General features: G+C 39.4%; 1 protein-coding gene and 1 long non-coding RNA gene across 5 annotated transcripts in view; one reads left to right on the top strand and one right to left on the bottom strand.

Annotated features, from left to right (window-relative positions):
• NCAM2 (neural cell adhesion molecule 2) overlaps positions 1-18,540 on the bottom strand; it is a 578,411-nt gene that overhangs the window by 189,818 nt on the left and 370,053 nt on the right. For both annotated transcript variants that reach the window (XM_073668266.1, XM_073668267.1), the window contains exons 7-9: positions 16,779-16,939; positions 5,317-5,462; positions 2,279-2,429 (exon numbers count right to left, since the gene is read on the bottom strand). In XM_073668266.1, the coding sequence (XP_073524367.1) occupies positions 2,279-2,429; positions 5,317-5,462; positions 16,779-16,939 (458 nt within the window). The remainder of the gene's footprint in view (positions 1-2,278; positions 2,430-5,316; positions 5,463-16,778; positions 16,940-18,540) is intronic.
• LOC141236699 (uncharacterized) overlaps positions 1-18,540 on the top strand; it is a 45,993-nt gene that overhangs the window by 19,487 nt on the left and 7,966 nt on the right. The window contains exon 5 of one of the 3 annotated variants that reach the window (XR_012302353.1): positions 17,903-18,010. This is a non-coding gene — a long non-coding RNA (uncharacterized lncRNA). Of the gene's footprint in view, positions 1-4,962; positions 5,261-17,715; positions 18,011-18,540 lie in introns of those variants that run through there. The other 2 variants (XR_012302359.1, XR_012302363.1) reach the window with 2 other exon arrangements.

Below are 18,540 nucleotides of genomic sequence, written 5' to 3'. Positions count from 1 at the left end.
AAGACCTAAGAGACAATCTGTACATCTTATGCACCAGCTAGGCGTTGGGACTGATGATGATGCTGAGCAGCATCAGCCCCAGCTGGAACAGAATGGGAAACCACAGAGTCCACTGATGGTTCTGAACCCATTTCAAATCCATAAGATCACAAAGTCTTGATTCCATATATAAAGGGAATATCTTTTACCAACTAACACAAAAAGCCCTTTTATCTATTTATTATGAAAGATAATCTTTAATAGTCATATTTGACAAATATAACATACAAAAAGTGCCCGTAAAGTGCCCATAAAAAGTGACCTAGTGCAGACAGAAATATACATTCATCATGATTAATTTTTCCTATTTTCACACCTTCTTACTGAAGACGATAATCTTTCACTACTTGATATATAATATATAGGTGTGAACTTGAACAAAAACAGCCTATACATAATAGGTCACTGATCTTAAAAACAGCAGGAGAAGGTTATTGTAGGTGGGACTTATGAATACATATCTATTATTTCCCAAACTGCATCAATATACCACATACATGTCAAGGGCTCAACCCTATATATGGAGTCCTTAATCAGATGCTTTACACATATTACAGTATGATATTCACATACTGCTCTCAAGTAGTGAAAGATTATCGTCTTCAGTAAGAAGGTGTGAAAATAGGAAAAATTAATCATGATGAATGTATATTTCTGCCTGCACTAGGTCACTTTTTATGGGCCCATTTCAAATCCAGCAAATGCCCAATGCTTAACAATATGCTGGTGCAGTTGGCCCTGGGTTCCTCCTAATGCAGGACAATGCCAGACCTCATGTGGCTGGAGTGTGTCAGCAGTTCCTGCAAGATGAAGGCATTGAAGCTATTGACTTGGCCGCCCATTCCCCAGCACATCTGGGACATCATGTCTCGCTCCATCCACCAACATCACATTGCACCACAGACTGTCTAGGAGTTGGTGTATGCTTTAGTCCAGGTCTGGGAGGAGATCCCACAGGAGATCATCCGCAACCTCATCAGGAGCATGACCAGGTGTTGTAGGGAGGTCATACAGGCACATGATTTTTGTGTGATTTTGTTGTCAGCACATTCAACTTTGAACAAAGTATTCAATGAGAATATTTCATTCATTCAGATCTAGAATGTGTTATTTGAGTGTTCCCTTTATTTTTTTGAGCAGTGTATTTACCTTTTAGTTGCCATTGGAACCATCCTGGAGTAGATACTGATCATGTTCTATCATGCAAAGTGGTGTTTATCTCTCATCTGGCATCCTGTCAACATAGCTGTGCCTAGATCGGAGCTTCTAATGTGAGGGTCCTTCATTATACTGCAGAGCTCATACTAGGAAGTAAGGGTGGGCTTAAGTGCTGGTGACTAAGAGGAACGATGTATTGCAGGATGGGGCCGTATATAGAGATGCTGACAGAAGAGTCATACTGCATGATGGGCCTCAATACAGAGTGCTGAAAGAAGATGTTTTGCTGTTGATGCATATAACAGAGGATGATCCTCTGCCATATGCATCAACAGAGGAGCATTTGGAGTTTCATAACACTGATCTGTCGAGATAGATGTAGGTCCCTTCGGTGGGGTCCCATCTGCTATACATTTATGACATACAGTATATTGTGAAAATGTTATAAATGTACAAGATGGAATAAACCTTTAACCATCTCATTACAGATAAAGGGAATCTGTCACCAGTTTTTTGTCACCTAATCTGAGAGCAGCATGATGTAGAGACAGAGACTTTGATTTCACCGATATGTCACATAATGGGATGTTTGCTGTAGGTTTGATAAAATCACTATGTTATCAGCAGGATATTATCACTAAAAAGGACTAGTAAGCCTGCTGCCCTGTAGTCCATTATATTAATAAATTCTGTCCCGGCCCATCACTGATTAGCAGATTTCTGCCTATGCACAACGTAATCAGAAAACTGCCAATCAATGATGTGGGTGGGGTTATACACATCTCAGGATTCAGAGAACTGGTATATCTGCAAAAGAGAAAGCAGTGATTTTATCAAAACTGCAGCAAGCATCCCAGTAAGTGATAAAATGCTAGATTCAGGGTCTCTGCCCCTACATCATCCTGCTCTCAGATAAAACAGCAAAAAAACGGTGACAGATTTCCTTTAAATTTTTATTTATATTTTTCCATTTCCTGCTAAAATTGAAGACAGGTAAAACATGATTTTGAGCCCAACAAATCAGATCAGTTAAGTACATCTTTATGACATTGCCTGACATACTACACAGAAAAAGACTTACATTCAACATTCAGATACATGCTCTTTTGATGGCCGCCAATTCTGCTTGCTGCTTCACAGTCATATCTTCCTGCATCTAATAACATCACATTTCTAATGCGCAAAGAGGACTTTCCATGATGTCCTACACTTTCTATGCGATCATCTTGGCTCTGTTCATGTTATGGGAAGAACAAAATATGTCAAACATAATTTCATGATACTGCAAAATATATACTCTTAGTACACGTATAACTGAACCCAACTCAGGAAAGTAACACAACTCACACGGGCTTTAATTATACCACCATAATTGTATTCACCCAAAATTGAGTGCTACCTTATCAAAATACATTATTAATAAAGAGGCTTGATACTAGATTATCGATTTAGTATGTCTATTGAGTAATGGCAGTGTGATTCTGGAAAATATTAGTAGGTTTTTCATTACTCTCATACAGATCTCTTTTAATAGAGCAGTCCAACTAGCCCTAGCTCATATTTTCCCAGAACCTCATGGGTGGGACTTTAATGTCTGAAAAAATCCTATTTCCCACATTTATGCAGACTAGCTCAATGCTGTCAATCAATGCAGCATCTGGCCGAGACTAGCCATCAAAACTAGAAGAGTTTGTCTTCCGCCTGTTTCAAAGTAAGACATAGAAGTGGTTGCCTTTAAGAGGATAACCTCTTTTTAATGAAACCTATATGGGTATATAAATAAAAGTTCATGTTTAATACCCCTTCTCTAATGAAAAATGGAGAGTTGTTTCAAGAGTCAACTCCTGCCCTGGAGGACTTCTTTGAATGTGCACCATGTAATGCCAGGCTTCTCCTGCTGTGGCCACTGCAGGAGAACAGTAAGGTGGAACCACTGATGAACACTTGCTGGACTAAAATCAATCAGTTGATCTCTAGCTGGTGGCTATTTAGAGAAGGGCTTGTCAGAATAAGACATCATTTTTCATAAAATGTAATTTATTACTTTTTAAGAAAATAGCTCCTAACATAAAAATGTGTCTTATGGAGAGTGAAAATATATTCTGCACATCTGTTTTTAGGGATGGTAGCACAGTGGCTTATTATACACCTTTGATAAGAATGGAGTCTGACTGATGGCTGTTCTCCTTGCCCAGAATTGACAACCTCATTCTAAGTGAATCAACAATCATACTTAATGTGAAATGAAATAGCTAGAAGGGCATGTATATTGGCATGGCCCTGGACTATAGCATATAATAATTGTCAAGAAATGAGTTTTTTTCCAAGTGTGTTATAATATATCCATCTATCTCTACATGTTTGAATTTTTTCCAAGGCTATTTAGAATAAAATAACAGACACGAATGAGGAAAGAGAAGAAAAAAATCTCATTCTTGCAGGCGAGAAATATTTCGAGCTCATAAATATAAACAAGAACATCCATAATTTATGAGGCTTCCGGCACGTGTCCATAGTCTTAGGGTTTACCACTAAACTCTGGCAGTTGCAGTTGTTACTCTTTTATTGAGAGGATATAAGGAAAGAATAAATGAATGGCTTAGGAATGGGAGAAATTGGTCCAAAACTTAAAGGTACCGTCCAGGACTATAATATTGATGAACTGCACTGATCAGCAGTTACGAGGGCCAGAGACCTCCAGAAGTACACAAGGTACAGAGCCGAAATACCACAGTTTCATACATTGTGCAGTCATCATTTTTGACTAAACATTTCCTATTAATGTAAATGGGAACTGAGATACAGTACCCAAGAATGGTCATTAGTGTATTGAGCGGTGGAGTTCCACCTCTATACATTGTGTACTTCCAGTGGTCTTGGGACCTCGTAACAGCTGATCAATAGGAGATGATGGGTGTTGGATATTGATGACCTATTCTAGAACTGCTGCTTAATAAGCCACATCCAAAATAAGTTTGGGCTGTTAATTAATAATATCATTAAAATGGGAGACTTTAGAAGTATACTGGCCTCAATATCAGCAGTTACTTACGATCTTTTACGGTGGTGCATAAGCTATAGTTCAAGACAGACATAGATATAAAGAAATATGGAAAGCAGCACTCACCAGATCTTTCTAGACTTTAAAGTCCTTTATTTCATCATGTGTGGACAATCTAGGAAAACTTGCGGCAAGCAGGTAAAAACAGGGAGTAAATGCAGGGTAGGAAGAGAGGATGATGGCCGTTTTGCGTCCGGCTGACGCTTTTATATAGGACCCATAAAAGCATCAGCCGGACACGAAACGGCCGTCGTCCTCTCTCCCGCCCCTGCATCTACTCCCTGTTTTTACCTGCTTGTCGCATGTTTTCCTAGATTCCTAGATTGCCCACACATGATGGAATAAAGGACTTTTAAGCCAAAAAAGATCTGGTGAGTGCTGCTTTCCAAATTTCTTCACATGAATATCATTAAAAAGCATGCATAGGTCTCCACAATTCTGCAAATGTCACCTTAATATTGATAGCATGATTGACTTAAGATTTAGTGACAATGGATAGAGTCACGGTGAACTTTTTTCTGATCCACATGGGTGTTCGTAAGAAAAAGACTCTTATCCATGTACCCTTCTAGGGCATATGGATGTCATAAAGGGAGGTCCCCCATTAAAGGGAGAGTCCATCTGGTACACCTGTCCAATCAATGCATTAAACTGCTGCTCAGTCACTTCAATGGCTTCCATGTAATGCTATATTTTTCCTACAGAACCTTCTAGAAGAAGTCAGACCTGCAGTGATCACCTCGTTGCCCAATTGATTTCATTCCGAAAAGTAGCTTTCTTAGTGAGACAACTATTTTAACTAGACAAGCTTAGAAGAAGAATGCCAATGCCCCTTCTCCTAAGACAAGAGGGTCCTGTCTTCAGCCCAGGATTGTTGGTCTCCACCTGGGGAGAAGGGTTTTCTTCTCTAAAGATGGTTTATTGGCTTTTAGTTTCCAGAAGTTAATGGATATTTTTGTTTTTACTTTTACACATGACCGGCTCGTTTGTACCAATGTGACACAATGTTCATCAATAAAAAATGAAAGCAAATGTAAAAAAAATAAAGAAACTCTCACCTTATCTCCATCAGTGAAAGTCTTCCCGTCACTTGCTCTCTTCCATGTAATCTCCGGTATGGGTTCTCCCTCTGCTTCACACGTCAGGGTTACATGACCATTTTCAACCGTAGTCTCGTTTTGTAATTGTATAATATGAGGCTGCACTGTTAAGAAAATTAATTAAATTACTGCTTAAATTATTTAATAGAGTAACTTAGCAACAAGACTCATGGGCTGTGGACGGGCTTGTATTCCATATCGCCGAGGTTTGTTTCATCTACTAGCGAAAATAACAGTAAATGCCTTTGCTGTGTTGCTATCATTCTGATTAATCAGGGTCACTACATGGACATTTATTTTTCTTCATCGGGTTTTTATGTAATGGTTTAGAATCCACAAAATGAAATTAGCTGCCTGAAGATACATTTATATTTTATGTATTCAACAGCACTGATAGAAAAGTAAAATATGTACTGTGGCAAGTTATTGTGATAGCCATTGGCATAACTAGTATAGAGGCAGCACACAGAACTGCAAGAGAATCCGTGTTTGGAGGGGTTCCCATTTCTGAACTATTTCCCCTCCTTTCCATAAAGCCCCTTCACATGTCCGTGCTTGTAATACGTGGGGCATCCGTTTTTTTCAATGATGTCACAAGTACCTATTATAACCTATGCTGATAAGCCAAGTCCGTGTTTTTACACAGACCGTGTATACATGTGATCAACACGGAGACATGTGACAAGGGCCAATACAAATCTATGGGTCCGTGTAAAACATGTACAGCACATGGATGGCATTCATTTGCCATCTGTGTGCCATCCGTGTGCTGTATGTGTTTGTGTTTGCAAAATATAGGAGAAACTTTGTAATTCTGTTTTCTTTACCTGAAAAACACTGATGGCACACTGATGACATACTGATGACACACTGATAGCAAATTGAGGGCACACTGATGACACACTGATGGCACAATGATCACACACTGATGGCACAATGATGACATATTGATGGCACACTGATGACATACTGATGGCACATTGATGGCACACTGATAGCACATTGATGGCACACTGATGACATACTGATGGCACAATGATCACACACTGAAGACATACTGATGACACACTGATGACATATTGATGGCACATTGATGGCACACTGATGACACTCTGATGGCACATTGATGGCACACTGATGACACATTGATGGCACACTGATGACACACTGATGACACACTGATGACATACTGATGATACACTGATTGCATACTGATGGCATACTGATGATACACTGATGACATACTGATGATACACTGATGGCACACTGATTGCATACTGATGGCATACTGATGACACAATGATGGCACACTGATGACATATCGATGGCACATTGATGGCACACTGACGGCACATTGATGGCACACTGATGACACTGATGGCACTCTGATGACACACTGATGACATACCAATGGCACACTGATGGCACATTGATGGCACACTGATGGCACACTGATGACACTCTGATGGCACACTGATGACATACTGATGATACACTGATGACACACTGACGGCACACTGATGACACTCTTATGGCACATTGATGACATATTGATGACACATTGATGGCACATTGATGGCACACTAATGGCACACTAATGGCACATTGATGGCACACTGATGACATACTGATGGCACATTAATGGCACACTGATGACACTCTGATGACATACTGATGACACTCTGATGACATACTGATGATACACTGATGGCACACTGATGACATACTGATGATACACTGATGGCACATTGATGACACACTGATGGCACATTGATGACACATTGATGGCACACTGATGGCACACTAATGGCACACTGAGGATACACTGATGGCACACTGATGACACTCTGATGGCACACTGATGACATACTGATGATACACTGATGATACACTGATCTAAAACACTGATGACACCGGTACTGTTTTTTCCAATACTGGTTTTATATGGACGAGTAAGAAGGCCCAACATCACATTCACATACTCAGTATTTGGTCAGTGTTTTACATCAGTATTTTTAGCCAAAACCAGGAGTGGAACAATCAGAGGAAAAGTATAATAGAAACATGTCACCACTTCTGTATTTCTCACCCACTCCTGGTTTTGGCTTACAAATACTGATGTGAAATACTGAACATGTGAATGTGGCCTTTGGCTGCAAGACAGGTTGTGTCACAGATCGCTATGCGCTGTTACTACATCGGCACGTAATGCAAGTGAACTGAGTCAAATTTTGATCACAACAAGCAAGATGCAAAAAGTCAGATCACGTTGGATTTTTTTTCAACTTGCTTGTCCTGGGAGTTGTATTATGGGAGTCACAATGGGATTACATTCAACTGCTTAATGTAGCAACGGAATAGAGCGAACATTTGCTGCACAGCTTTTGTCATTGCCAAAGTCATCGTGTGGCCCCCTCCTTACCATTTCTGAGTGGCCTTCTATAGCTGCTATGAGGAGATCCCAATACAGGAGATGAAGAATTATATAGATATGTATTTATAAACCTGTATGCAAAGATTCAACAAATTGGAATCTGCCTCACGGTTCATATAACGTGGATTTTATTTTCATAGCACATTTAAAAACCATGTTGCAGAAAAAATAAGTGACATGTCACACAATGATGTGGAATCCTTGTGAGATCCATGCAAAAACCATGTCAATTGTGCATGTATCCTCATGCCGATCTGGTACATGCCAACAGCAAAAATCCCCAGGGTCAGCCTTGGATTTCAGCTGCGTATTCTTTCGCTTAACAATATCAGATTTTTCTGACACAAGGAAACACTCTGTAAATGTATCCTAACAGAAAGAAGCTTTGGATCAGATCATGTAAGAAAAGAATGGGGAGATTAAATTAATGTCTCCTTTCCTAAGTGACAGACAGATTTGTAGAGAGACACAAAGAAAAAAAAAAGAAAAAACCTCATAGGCCAAAATGCTTTCCAAAGTGCCAGATCTTTTTCTGTGTTAGTTTAATTTTTCCATAATTTGGAAACTTTGATAAAGTTAAACAAAAAATAGTGCACATTTCTCATAGTAGGCTGAAGAGACCATATTGGGGACATGAAGGGGTAAGTAAAGATGAGCCCACAATTACCTTTCCACAAATTTGATTAATGCTTGTTTCATTGCAACTAGCATCTTCCTGGTAATATGCAGGCTCAGCTCCTGAGCCTGCTTCATACACATGACCTGACTTAAGACATACTATTAAATCCAATGTTGGAAAGGAGTTAAGGGCTTATGTTTATCAATTTATACATTCATTTTATTATAAGATCGTGTTAGAAAACTTGTGACTGGCTACAATCCGCATTACACATATGGATCGCCACATATAAACACATTTAGTCACAACATCTCCCAACACAGTATGTTGTTCATAACTGTTCATTTTGTGCCAAATATCAGCCACACTTAGTCAGAAGGAAAGATAAGGGAGGCCATATCTGTATATTAAACATGAGCCCTGCTGAAAAGACAAACTCTTTGCTATGCACTATAGCTGATAAGCAACTTTACTCAGTGTTACGATACTGGTGTAGTACTGCTGGAAACTAGTGGCTGAAGGAGCATGATCAGGAACAGCAAGCGGTAGTAGACGTTCTTGGAGTCACCAAAGGAGTTGTAGGAAACAATCCATAGATAGGTGAGAACAGTCTGGGTAAGAATATTCAGGAGCTGGAGACTGGAACTAGGCTAACAGCTAGACACAGTACTCATACAATGAATGACAGATCCATGTGGCTTTAAGTAGGCCCAAACAGGAAACAAGATGGAGCCCACAGGTTCAGAATCTGGCATCTTAGTTAAGGAAAATTGCAGAACAAAACAGCAGCCTCCAATGGTAAGGAGTGGAATTGCAGCACAATTATTGAGGTGAACAATAGCAGCCACTAGTGGTCAAACTGTAGAAGGACAATGGGAATTCTGACACTCAGATGGCAAAATAATTACAAGCATAAACCCAAAGCTAAATTCTTAACAGACTGTAACTCATAGACTAGCAGTGAGTGAAGAGATTTGATGTGAATTTAATTCTTCTTAAGTATCATCAAAGAATAGATTAATAAAAATAAAAAATTTTTGCAACTGGATTTGCGTAAATCCAACAAAATGGCGGCTTGCTAGATTCAAAAGGGCTGGGATAAAAAAAAAATGTATATATATATATTTTAAGAAGGCATCAGGTAAAGTGGTTGACAGAGTGCATGTGTCACTGAGGTGGCTGCCCTTGGTGATGTAAATCCCAGGAATTCTGTATAAGCAAAGCAACACTATGTTGCTGAGTAGTTTGTTTTGAGTAATTTCCATGTCCAGGATTTAGGAATAACCAAAGAGCCTGGGTGGGAAAGATCTCTCTTAAACTCCAGCTTGGGCCTTAGAGGCCTTATAAACGGCATCTGAGACAGTTCAGAAGGGACTCTGTGTTGGAAGTGAACAGATGTGTTTCTTGGTGAAAGCATTTAAAGCTGCTTGAGATCCTTCTGCATGCTGCATGCTACAGTTTAATTTACTTTGTTTTGTCTTGCCTGAAGAAAGGACAGTTTATATTATATCTTATTGTGCTGAAGGAAGCAATATCAGTTGAAGTGTGGAAAAACAAAATAAACATGACTTTGTTTTTGCATCGAGACATGTGCCTGTGCAGAAATTAGTGCCTACTATGAACTGAACCCCCAATTCTAGCCCAGTCTTCAATCACAGGGTGCTGGTCTTATTCTCACCATGGGTCCCATTGGCTTTTCAGCTCTTTCAGCACACACTAAGGCCTAATAGTCCTTAAGACATCATGATGTTACATGAGATGTAGACATGCATCAGGTTGCAACGTCATAATGTTGCAAAGCTTAGTGTTTGGCTGAGGTGCCGAAGACCTAATGGGACCTTTAGCATGAAAAAGGCAGGTGGCCAGAGAATGAAGACTAAACGAGAATGACTAGACATGGAGTTGCACAGACAACGAGAGGGCCAAGGAGAAAAGTGTAATTTATTTTAATTTTTTTACCCAACTTTATTATGCTCTGGGGTATGGAGAGACCACGCAGCATCATAATCCACACTTGAGGGCAATTAAATTAATTTAATCAAAATAGAATTTCCTGGCTAAATTCTGCCAAGCTGACAAAATATAATTTCAGCAGATACGTTTTTCATTAGTGGCCACAAATAGATTCATAAAATATATAATCTTGTGACAGAGTATTAAAAAATCCTGCTTTCTTTTTTAAAAGCTTTTCATCTTAAGCAAAGAATGTTGATATCTGTTGCATTAACGGAAAAGGTAAGCAAGGACACATCTGTAGAGCTGACAATCCATCACCTGTGACATTTATATGCCCTAATAAGAAGTATGGAGATTAGATGCCTGTATATAACACCCACTTTAAAGTAAATGTTAACCTATGAAAAATCAAGTCTTTGCTATTACATTTTTTAAATATCTTTAACATGATCACCAAAACAGAGCACCAAATTGCATGTACAGTGCAAAGTGTATGCAAAATGTTAGTATTTAGCTATATCTACGTATAAATTGGGAAGAGTTAAACTCCCTTTAGTGGAGAGAGCAAGCAATAAGAATTTTGTCATGAGGTTATCCGGGACTTTGCTTATTTTTTGCTATGGGGCTAATAACTTGCAGGCAGGTAGTTGCTAACTACCTGCCTGTGATGCCCAGTGCCAATCTCTGCCACTCCTGCAGGTGATTCTGCAGCTTCCGGTGATGTCACGTTGACAGAGCAACTTCATTTTTCCTGCAATGCACTTTTGACAGGGTGTCATGCTGATTGACAGATGGCTCCCCACTGCTTAGCCGTGGGGAGCCATACGTCAACCAGCATGACGTTGACAGTGATACTCCATCGATAGAGAATACCGGTAGAGAAAAAGCTGCTGTGTTGATGTGAGGTCAAATGTAGGCTCAGAATCACCGGCAGGAGCAGGAACTATGTGCCTGTAAGTTCTCAGCCTCATAGCAAAGATGTGTAACCCTTTAACCTTATACCTTTGCAGGAAAATTGAGGATCTGTATCAGAAAAACTAAGCTCTGACCAGTAAAATAAAGAAATTAATCCTCAAAGGATGCTAGGTGTATTAATTGGTACTCAAGAGTGGACATTCACTGATAGGTGTGATATTATGCAATTCTAGAAATCAGTAGGAATACTAACATATGATGTCCTACTCATCAACACTAAACCCCAAATATACTTGGAAGTTAGCATAAAACTATAAATATTTACAGTAAAAACTTCCGATTATCTTTCCTGTTGCAAATTGCAATGTCCTTTGTAATTCTTCCCTTACAGCATCCGATTTCACATAGTATAGCTGTAACACAGAATAATCCTCCAAATTTCTAGCTAAGATTATAAAATCAGAAGTCCTCAGTGATTTTTATTGTATTATCTAAAATGACATTTTATGTGCCATAAGTGCTGGAAGCAATAGAACATTTCTCAAAAAGCACTTGGGAAAAAAAGAATCACCGTCAAAATTTTCTTGCAATAACTCAGTATATATATTTAACTCTCAGGATATGATGCATTGTGTATAGATATGTCATCACTATCATATGAATATAGCATAAGAAATGTGTATTTTCTTTTCCATGATAAATGCACAGTGATGAAATAAAAGTCAAACCTTAGCGAGAACCTTTCACCAGTTTGAGCATTTTAAACTGACCACATCATGGAATAATAGTGGCTGCAGAGCTGAGTAAAGCATAGTTTTTATTTTTCAATTTTTCATCTCCATTGCAAAGATACTATCTTGCAAATTTTAGAATAAAATTTATCTTAAGCATATGGTACCAGAGATTTTCCCCTGGAGGCGTGTACTATTTCTACTGAATTACGTTGACCAATCATAAGCAAGCAACAATATGCAGGGGAAAAAGGAACACACTGCCACAACAGCCTAGAGCAGGTTTCTCCTGTGTGAGACATGGAATGACAGACAGTCTGCTCTGCTCACTGATCTCACTGCAGAGCCATACATGATTACTAGTGGAAGTGCTGGCCGGCAAAAGGTTAAAAAGCAAAAAACGTCTAATACCTCACCATGATGCTGCTCACTGCCAACTGACCGTTTCTCCATGCCTGTTCTTTACGCCATCTTGAGCCACATTTCTGGTGTCTTCAATCTAGGTCTGAACTTCCGGCCATGACCAGGCCTCATAGGTCCACGAGTCACGGTGTCACAGTGTGTGCCAGGGACGTCCAAGTCCTGGCTACAGCTGGAAGTCCCAGACTAGAGTGAAAACACCAAAGATACAGCACCTGATGGCAGAAAGAAGAGGCACAGCTGACGAAAAGTAGGCAGGGATTGGTGAGATATTACTTTTGTTTGTTTTTTAAACCTCCTCTGTTTAACATACTCTGGGGTCAAGCAAGACCAAAAGAGACCCCAGAGCACAATTTGGGACATTCAATAACTTCGCAGCAAATCAAATTTCCTAGGAAAATCCATTGGATGAGTGTTGCTGATCTTGGTCCGGTGCCTCCTCTCTTCTTGCGATGCCGTCTTCCTTCTGTGCTTCATGTGGATCATGCATCCTATGTCATCCACACAGTGACCCCCTTCTGTGCAGGCGTACTCCTCTTTGCCCTGCTGAGGGCAGAGCAAAGTACTTCTATGCGCATGCTCCGGCGCTCTTTTGACCTTTCCCAACGTATGCTCACAGCAGTACTTTGCAAAATTTTGCCATTTTAGCAACATTTTTTGCCCAGCCAGCCTCAAAAAAATAGACGATATTAGGGTGTGACAGGGTATGGTGACCCCTGCTCGTCACATTCATGATTAGTGTCAGAGTTCGCAACACCACAAACCTTACTCCAGGAGGGACTGAATTAAGAATAGTGACAAGTCATACACAGAGGCGCATGCCAACTAGCTCCTTGTCTCATTCATTAAGCATGCAAATCTTAATGAGAAATGCTGATCTTGATGAATCGGGGACCTAGTATCACTTGGGAGAGATTTTTTTTTGGACTGAAAATGTTATTTTGATCAGATAAAGTACCATACAATATTAGTCATTGCGTTGGACATTAGATGATCCAAATTTATCCCAGTGCTAAAGCTGTGTGATAGCTTTGGTGCATCTTACTAGACATGTTGGACCCTTTATCTTACAATACCCCCATTCCTCTAAGCCTTGCTGCCTTTACTATATATATATTTTTTAAATTGGCTAGTGAGGCGCAATATGTGTATAAAACACATATTACATTTTCTGACCGATATGCACTTCAGTACTTTTGATCCACTTGAAAAATAATATTTTCATACTCTACCAGGTAAATCTCCCTCAGTGTGTTAGAACTAGTGCAGTTCGTTAAAGGCGTTGTCCAGTCCAAATCAATAAGTTTGCAATGACTGTGATCTGCGGGGATTCATCGGTTTCTTACACGGGACCGGAGGGTATGAATGAGTTATACATACTCGCCAGTGGGCGTAGCCTCACTCCAAACACTTGTATGGAGCGAAGCCACACCCTCTAGTCGGCTACACCCACTGAACGGCCGTGTCTATAGTCGGTGCGGCCTTGCTCTATACAAGTGTATGGAGCGAAGCTGTGCCCATTGGACGGGCCCCGGCCGGAAGTATGTATACCTCATATATACCCTCAGATCCCAGCTCAGAAACCAGCGAACACACATTGCGCGTTACGGGGATTCATAGGTTTGCAGTCACACAGAGTGACAGCAGACTTATTGATTTGGACCAGAAAAACTCTTTAAGGGCCGACTAATTTGAGCAGGTCAGCAAACCAATCAGTAGGGAGCATCTGTGGACCATCCTTGGTCCCATCGCTTTATTTCCATCCTCTATTTCCTATCACCTGTGCTATCTAGTTTCTTCTCTTTAGGAAACTAGCCATTTGGACTTTAGATCTCTGTTCTGTACTGGCTGAGCTTCTGACCAATCTCCTGATTAACTCTTCAACACCTATACTGGTTTGTCCTTTTTGACTGCCAGAAACCACATCTGGCGATTACTTCTCTAACCTCTGACCCGACTTTCCATTACTGCATATTGGAATTTCTCAGCTTGCTCTAACTCTCAGCAACTGCTCCACATATGTAGTCAAAAGTTTGGAATCATGTAGTATAGCGGTTAAAAAATAACTCAATTTCTTTTTTTTACAATAATAATGATTTTGTCTAGAATGGAAATTTATGAAACTTTCCAAATCAATTTAATAGAAAATTTGTCTTCATTATTTTTTAAAAAAAAGATCCATGTAAGCTGCTTCCAATCCCCGGGCTTTCTCCGGGCTACTTGGCTGTCTTCGTCTGCATTGATTACAGAACACATTAATTTGGAGTACAAGATGGCAGTGATGGGTCTGCTCAGTTCCTGTCTACTCCTCAGAGTTTTCTGCTTAGGCCTGGATCACACAAGAGTGGATTCTCTCAAGTGAGAGAATTGGATCAATTATGCTAATGACACCGTGCTCAGACTCGCATCAGAGTTTGATCAGAGTGACAGCTTAGTGTGCTCTGATTCTCTCCTATGAGAAGAATATGGAGAACAAGATTTCTCCATCTTCTCCATTGTGTGAGTCCGTGGATGTCGTCCGAGTGCAGTACGATATTTTCCATGCCCCCAAACACTTGATTGGGAGCATGTCATCTGATTAGTGGATCCACTTGCAGCATGCTGAGATTGTTTTCTCATGCTGAATCAGTACTGCCCCATAGTATAACATTAGTACAAATACTATCCGATTAAACATTAGATAGCACTTGACCATGTTATTCAAAACAGACCAAAAGTTTGGACACACCTTGTCATTTAAAGATTTTTCTGAATTTTCATGACTTTGAAAATTGTACATTCACACTGAAGGCATCAAAACTATGAATTAACACACGTGGAATTATATACTTAACAAAAAAGTGTGAAACAACTGAAAATATGTCTTATATTCTAGGTTCTTCAAAGTAGCCACCTTTTGCTTTGATGACTGCATTGAACACTCTTGGCATTTTCTAGATGAGATACTATATTCAGTAGGACTATCAGCTGTGTATCCACCAGACTTCTACACAACACAACTGATGGTCCCAACCCCATTTATAAGGCAAGAAATCCCACTTATTAAACCTGACAGGGCACACCTGTGAAGTGAAAACCATTTCCGGTGACCACCTCTTGAAGCTCATCAAGAGAATGCAAAGAGTGTGCAAAGCAGTCATCAAAGCAAAAGGTGGCTACTTTGAAGAACCTAGAATATAAGACATATTTTCAGTTGTTTCACACTTTTTTGTTAAGTATATAATTCCACATGTGTTAATTCATAGTTTTGATGCCTTTACTGTGTATGTACAATTTTCAAAGTTATGAAAATACAGAAAAATCTTTAAATGAGAAGGTGTGTCCAAACTTTTGGTCTGTACTGTATGTCAATGTTATCAGAACAATCTCCTGCAGCAGATTTAGTGAGACCCAGGTGCTGAGCTGACCATTATTCTCTTTCATTGCCATCATCTCTACTCCAAATTAATACTGTCACAGTTGTGTTAGTGCTGGCTCCCCCTATTTTTGCTTATGTCAGCATACCCATTATCCTTTTTCATACAGCACCCACCAAGCTACCATGTCTGTTACCTTTGTGATAATTACATTCTGATATCAATGCAGCTGAAGGCAGGAAATTGGGGAGAAAACAGGGGTTTGGAAGCCACTTACATACAATTTTTTACAAGAATGAAGACAAATCTCCTAATAAAGTTTCATAACATCCATGCAGGCCAAAAAAATTACAAAATTTTGGTTGCTTTTTAAAGGGTTCTTTTCAGAATACACTGGAATAGTTAGGACTTCCAGGAATCATGGGAACGAGGGACTGGAACCTATGAATCTGGTTGTGCAGAATTTTGTCATGAATGAAGAGGAGGTGCTCAACCTTCAATGCATTTATTGTCTACGAGAATTTCCAAACTAGCTTCTCCGGCAGTCACAAAGGTGTAGCCTTCACACCAAAGCTTCATTCAAAGAGTGGCTATATAAAGTCCAATTCTGAGGTTCCAGAGCCCCATTCTCAAGATTTCTGGGGTCCAGAGGTGGGCCCCAAGCAATCAGTAAGTTACCCACAATCCAGTAGATTCATCTTGGGAATGCTCCTGTAAGAGGTGAAAAACAAGAACTCCTACACTGCTATAAGCGACATATCTGACTATGGAGAAGGTTTTTACTTGAAGGTTGTGTTTTGCACTGGAAACAAGTGCCATAATATAAGACTTACTGGATGTATATTTCATTGTATGGATTGACTTTGTCTTCCGCCCTTTGAATTTATCACAATACTATAATGTGTATCATTTGTCACTAAAGAAACATTTGATTTTTGAAAACATTTGAGCGTTCACAAACGAGTGTCATTAGTACATAACAGACTTACCAAACACCTGTAGAAATGACTGTTTTTCCGTAAATCCCGCTTTGTTGGTTGCTCTGCAGGTATAGGATCCAGCATCACCGTTAATGATGTTTTTAATTGTTAACTCCGTATTGTCTTCTCGTAATGAATACTTGTCATTTTCATCAATCATTTTTCCATTCCTGCAAAGAAAACCATCAATAAACAATCACAAAGCAAATGGAACATTACGTACAATAGGAAAGAAGAATCTAACACTTGTATATTTCTTCCCATCAATAGTAGGTCGATATCTGCATAGAAAGAAAGTCAGATTTTTGCTAATAATATTCAGGTACACAGAAGGGATTAGTCAATGACAAGTCCTTAACTGACATGGCAGTCAAAGGCGCCCGTGGATCAAGATTTCTTGGCACAAATCTACAATAGTACCAAGGGTGATGAAAGTATCCTGCGCTGCTGATAAATGACAAGCCACAATTAAATGAAGAACTGTTGGTTTAATGTCAACGCGTTTCGGAGTCACTCTGACTCCTTCTTCAGGATAGGCCACAAATATCTATCTATTTCAAAAGAAAATCAGGCAGCACTCTAAAAAATAGTGAAAACAATATATATATGACGGCGGGATAGCTGTCTGGGAGGCCTTGCGCCCATTGCTCTGCTACTTTGGTGCTGTTCCATTCTCTTTTAATCTATCTCTCTATCTATCTATCTATCTATCTAACTATCCATCCAATTTTTCATCGTTACAAATAATTATTTCCTGCCATATAACAAAAATGAATGAGGCTCCATATTCCATGACTATTAAGACCAAATAAGTTTTTTAAAGCTTACTGTCATTTATCCATGGCCATAGCTGAAAGTCCATTTATCAGCTGGGCTTCCTAGAATTTGTTTCTGCTACACTGGAAATCACACCTAATCTATTTTCTGTCTCTCTTTCTTTCTTTAGGTGAGCAATAAATATGAACATTAAAACTCAAATTTTGCAAAAAAAAACTTTAAAAGAAGAAGAAACTTTGTAATATATCCTTTCAGAAAAAGATTTATTTTTTTCTCCACCTATGAGCCACTTCTTCCTCTCTCTCCTGACTCCCAAACTGATTTTTCATACTAAAATGCAACTAATATCTGCCCAGCTCAAGACAAGATGGACTGCGAGTCACTGAGGAATAAATTGAGATTGATTGGAAGGAGAAGGGAGTAGCAGAGAGGAAGGAACACACAGATGGCACTGCATTTTTCTAGTAAGTGTTTTATCTTAGCTCCAGCCAAATTTACAGCTACTCTGTTAAGTACTGCTGTATAATATGATCCATGTTGCTGCTGCTTCAATATAGAGATAAGAGAGCATGAATCCCTCTTGTCTGTGTGTACTGTTTATTAAGACATTTTAGCAGCTAGTCCCCACCCACTAGCTCAGAAACAACTAAAAATAAGAGACAAAGACTGATGAGAGGAAAACTGGAGGCAACAAGTCATATAATAGTCAGTAATATTGTTTTCCTCATGAACACAAGACAGATTATTGTGAATAAACACCTGAAATAACAGGTACAATTTAAACTTTAATGGAACAAGACCAAGACCACAAACATGTTTCTGTTTAAATTTTCATCAGCCTTAAAGAGGTTATTTGAAAATTTGGTTATTCTTTCCAATGGGATTTAAAATTTACAGGCAAGTATTTGCTGACAAGATGCCTGTTCTGACCGGAGATGATCTCTGCCGGTTCAAGCGGTGACTCTCCTGCTTCATTTCACCTTACATCAACAGA

This window comes from Phyllobates terribilis, unplaced genomic scaffold (genome assembly GCF_046119375.1).
Source record: "Phyllobates terribilis strain yellow unplaced genomic scaffold, ASM4611937v1 Scaffold_2__4_contigs__length_985480577, whole genome shotgun sequence".
Lineage (NCBI taxonomy): Eukaryota > Metazoa > Chordata > Amphibia > Anura > Dendrobatidae > Phyllobates > Phyllobates terribilis.
This window is presented reverse-complemented; position numbering and strand designations above follow the sequence as displayed.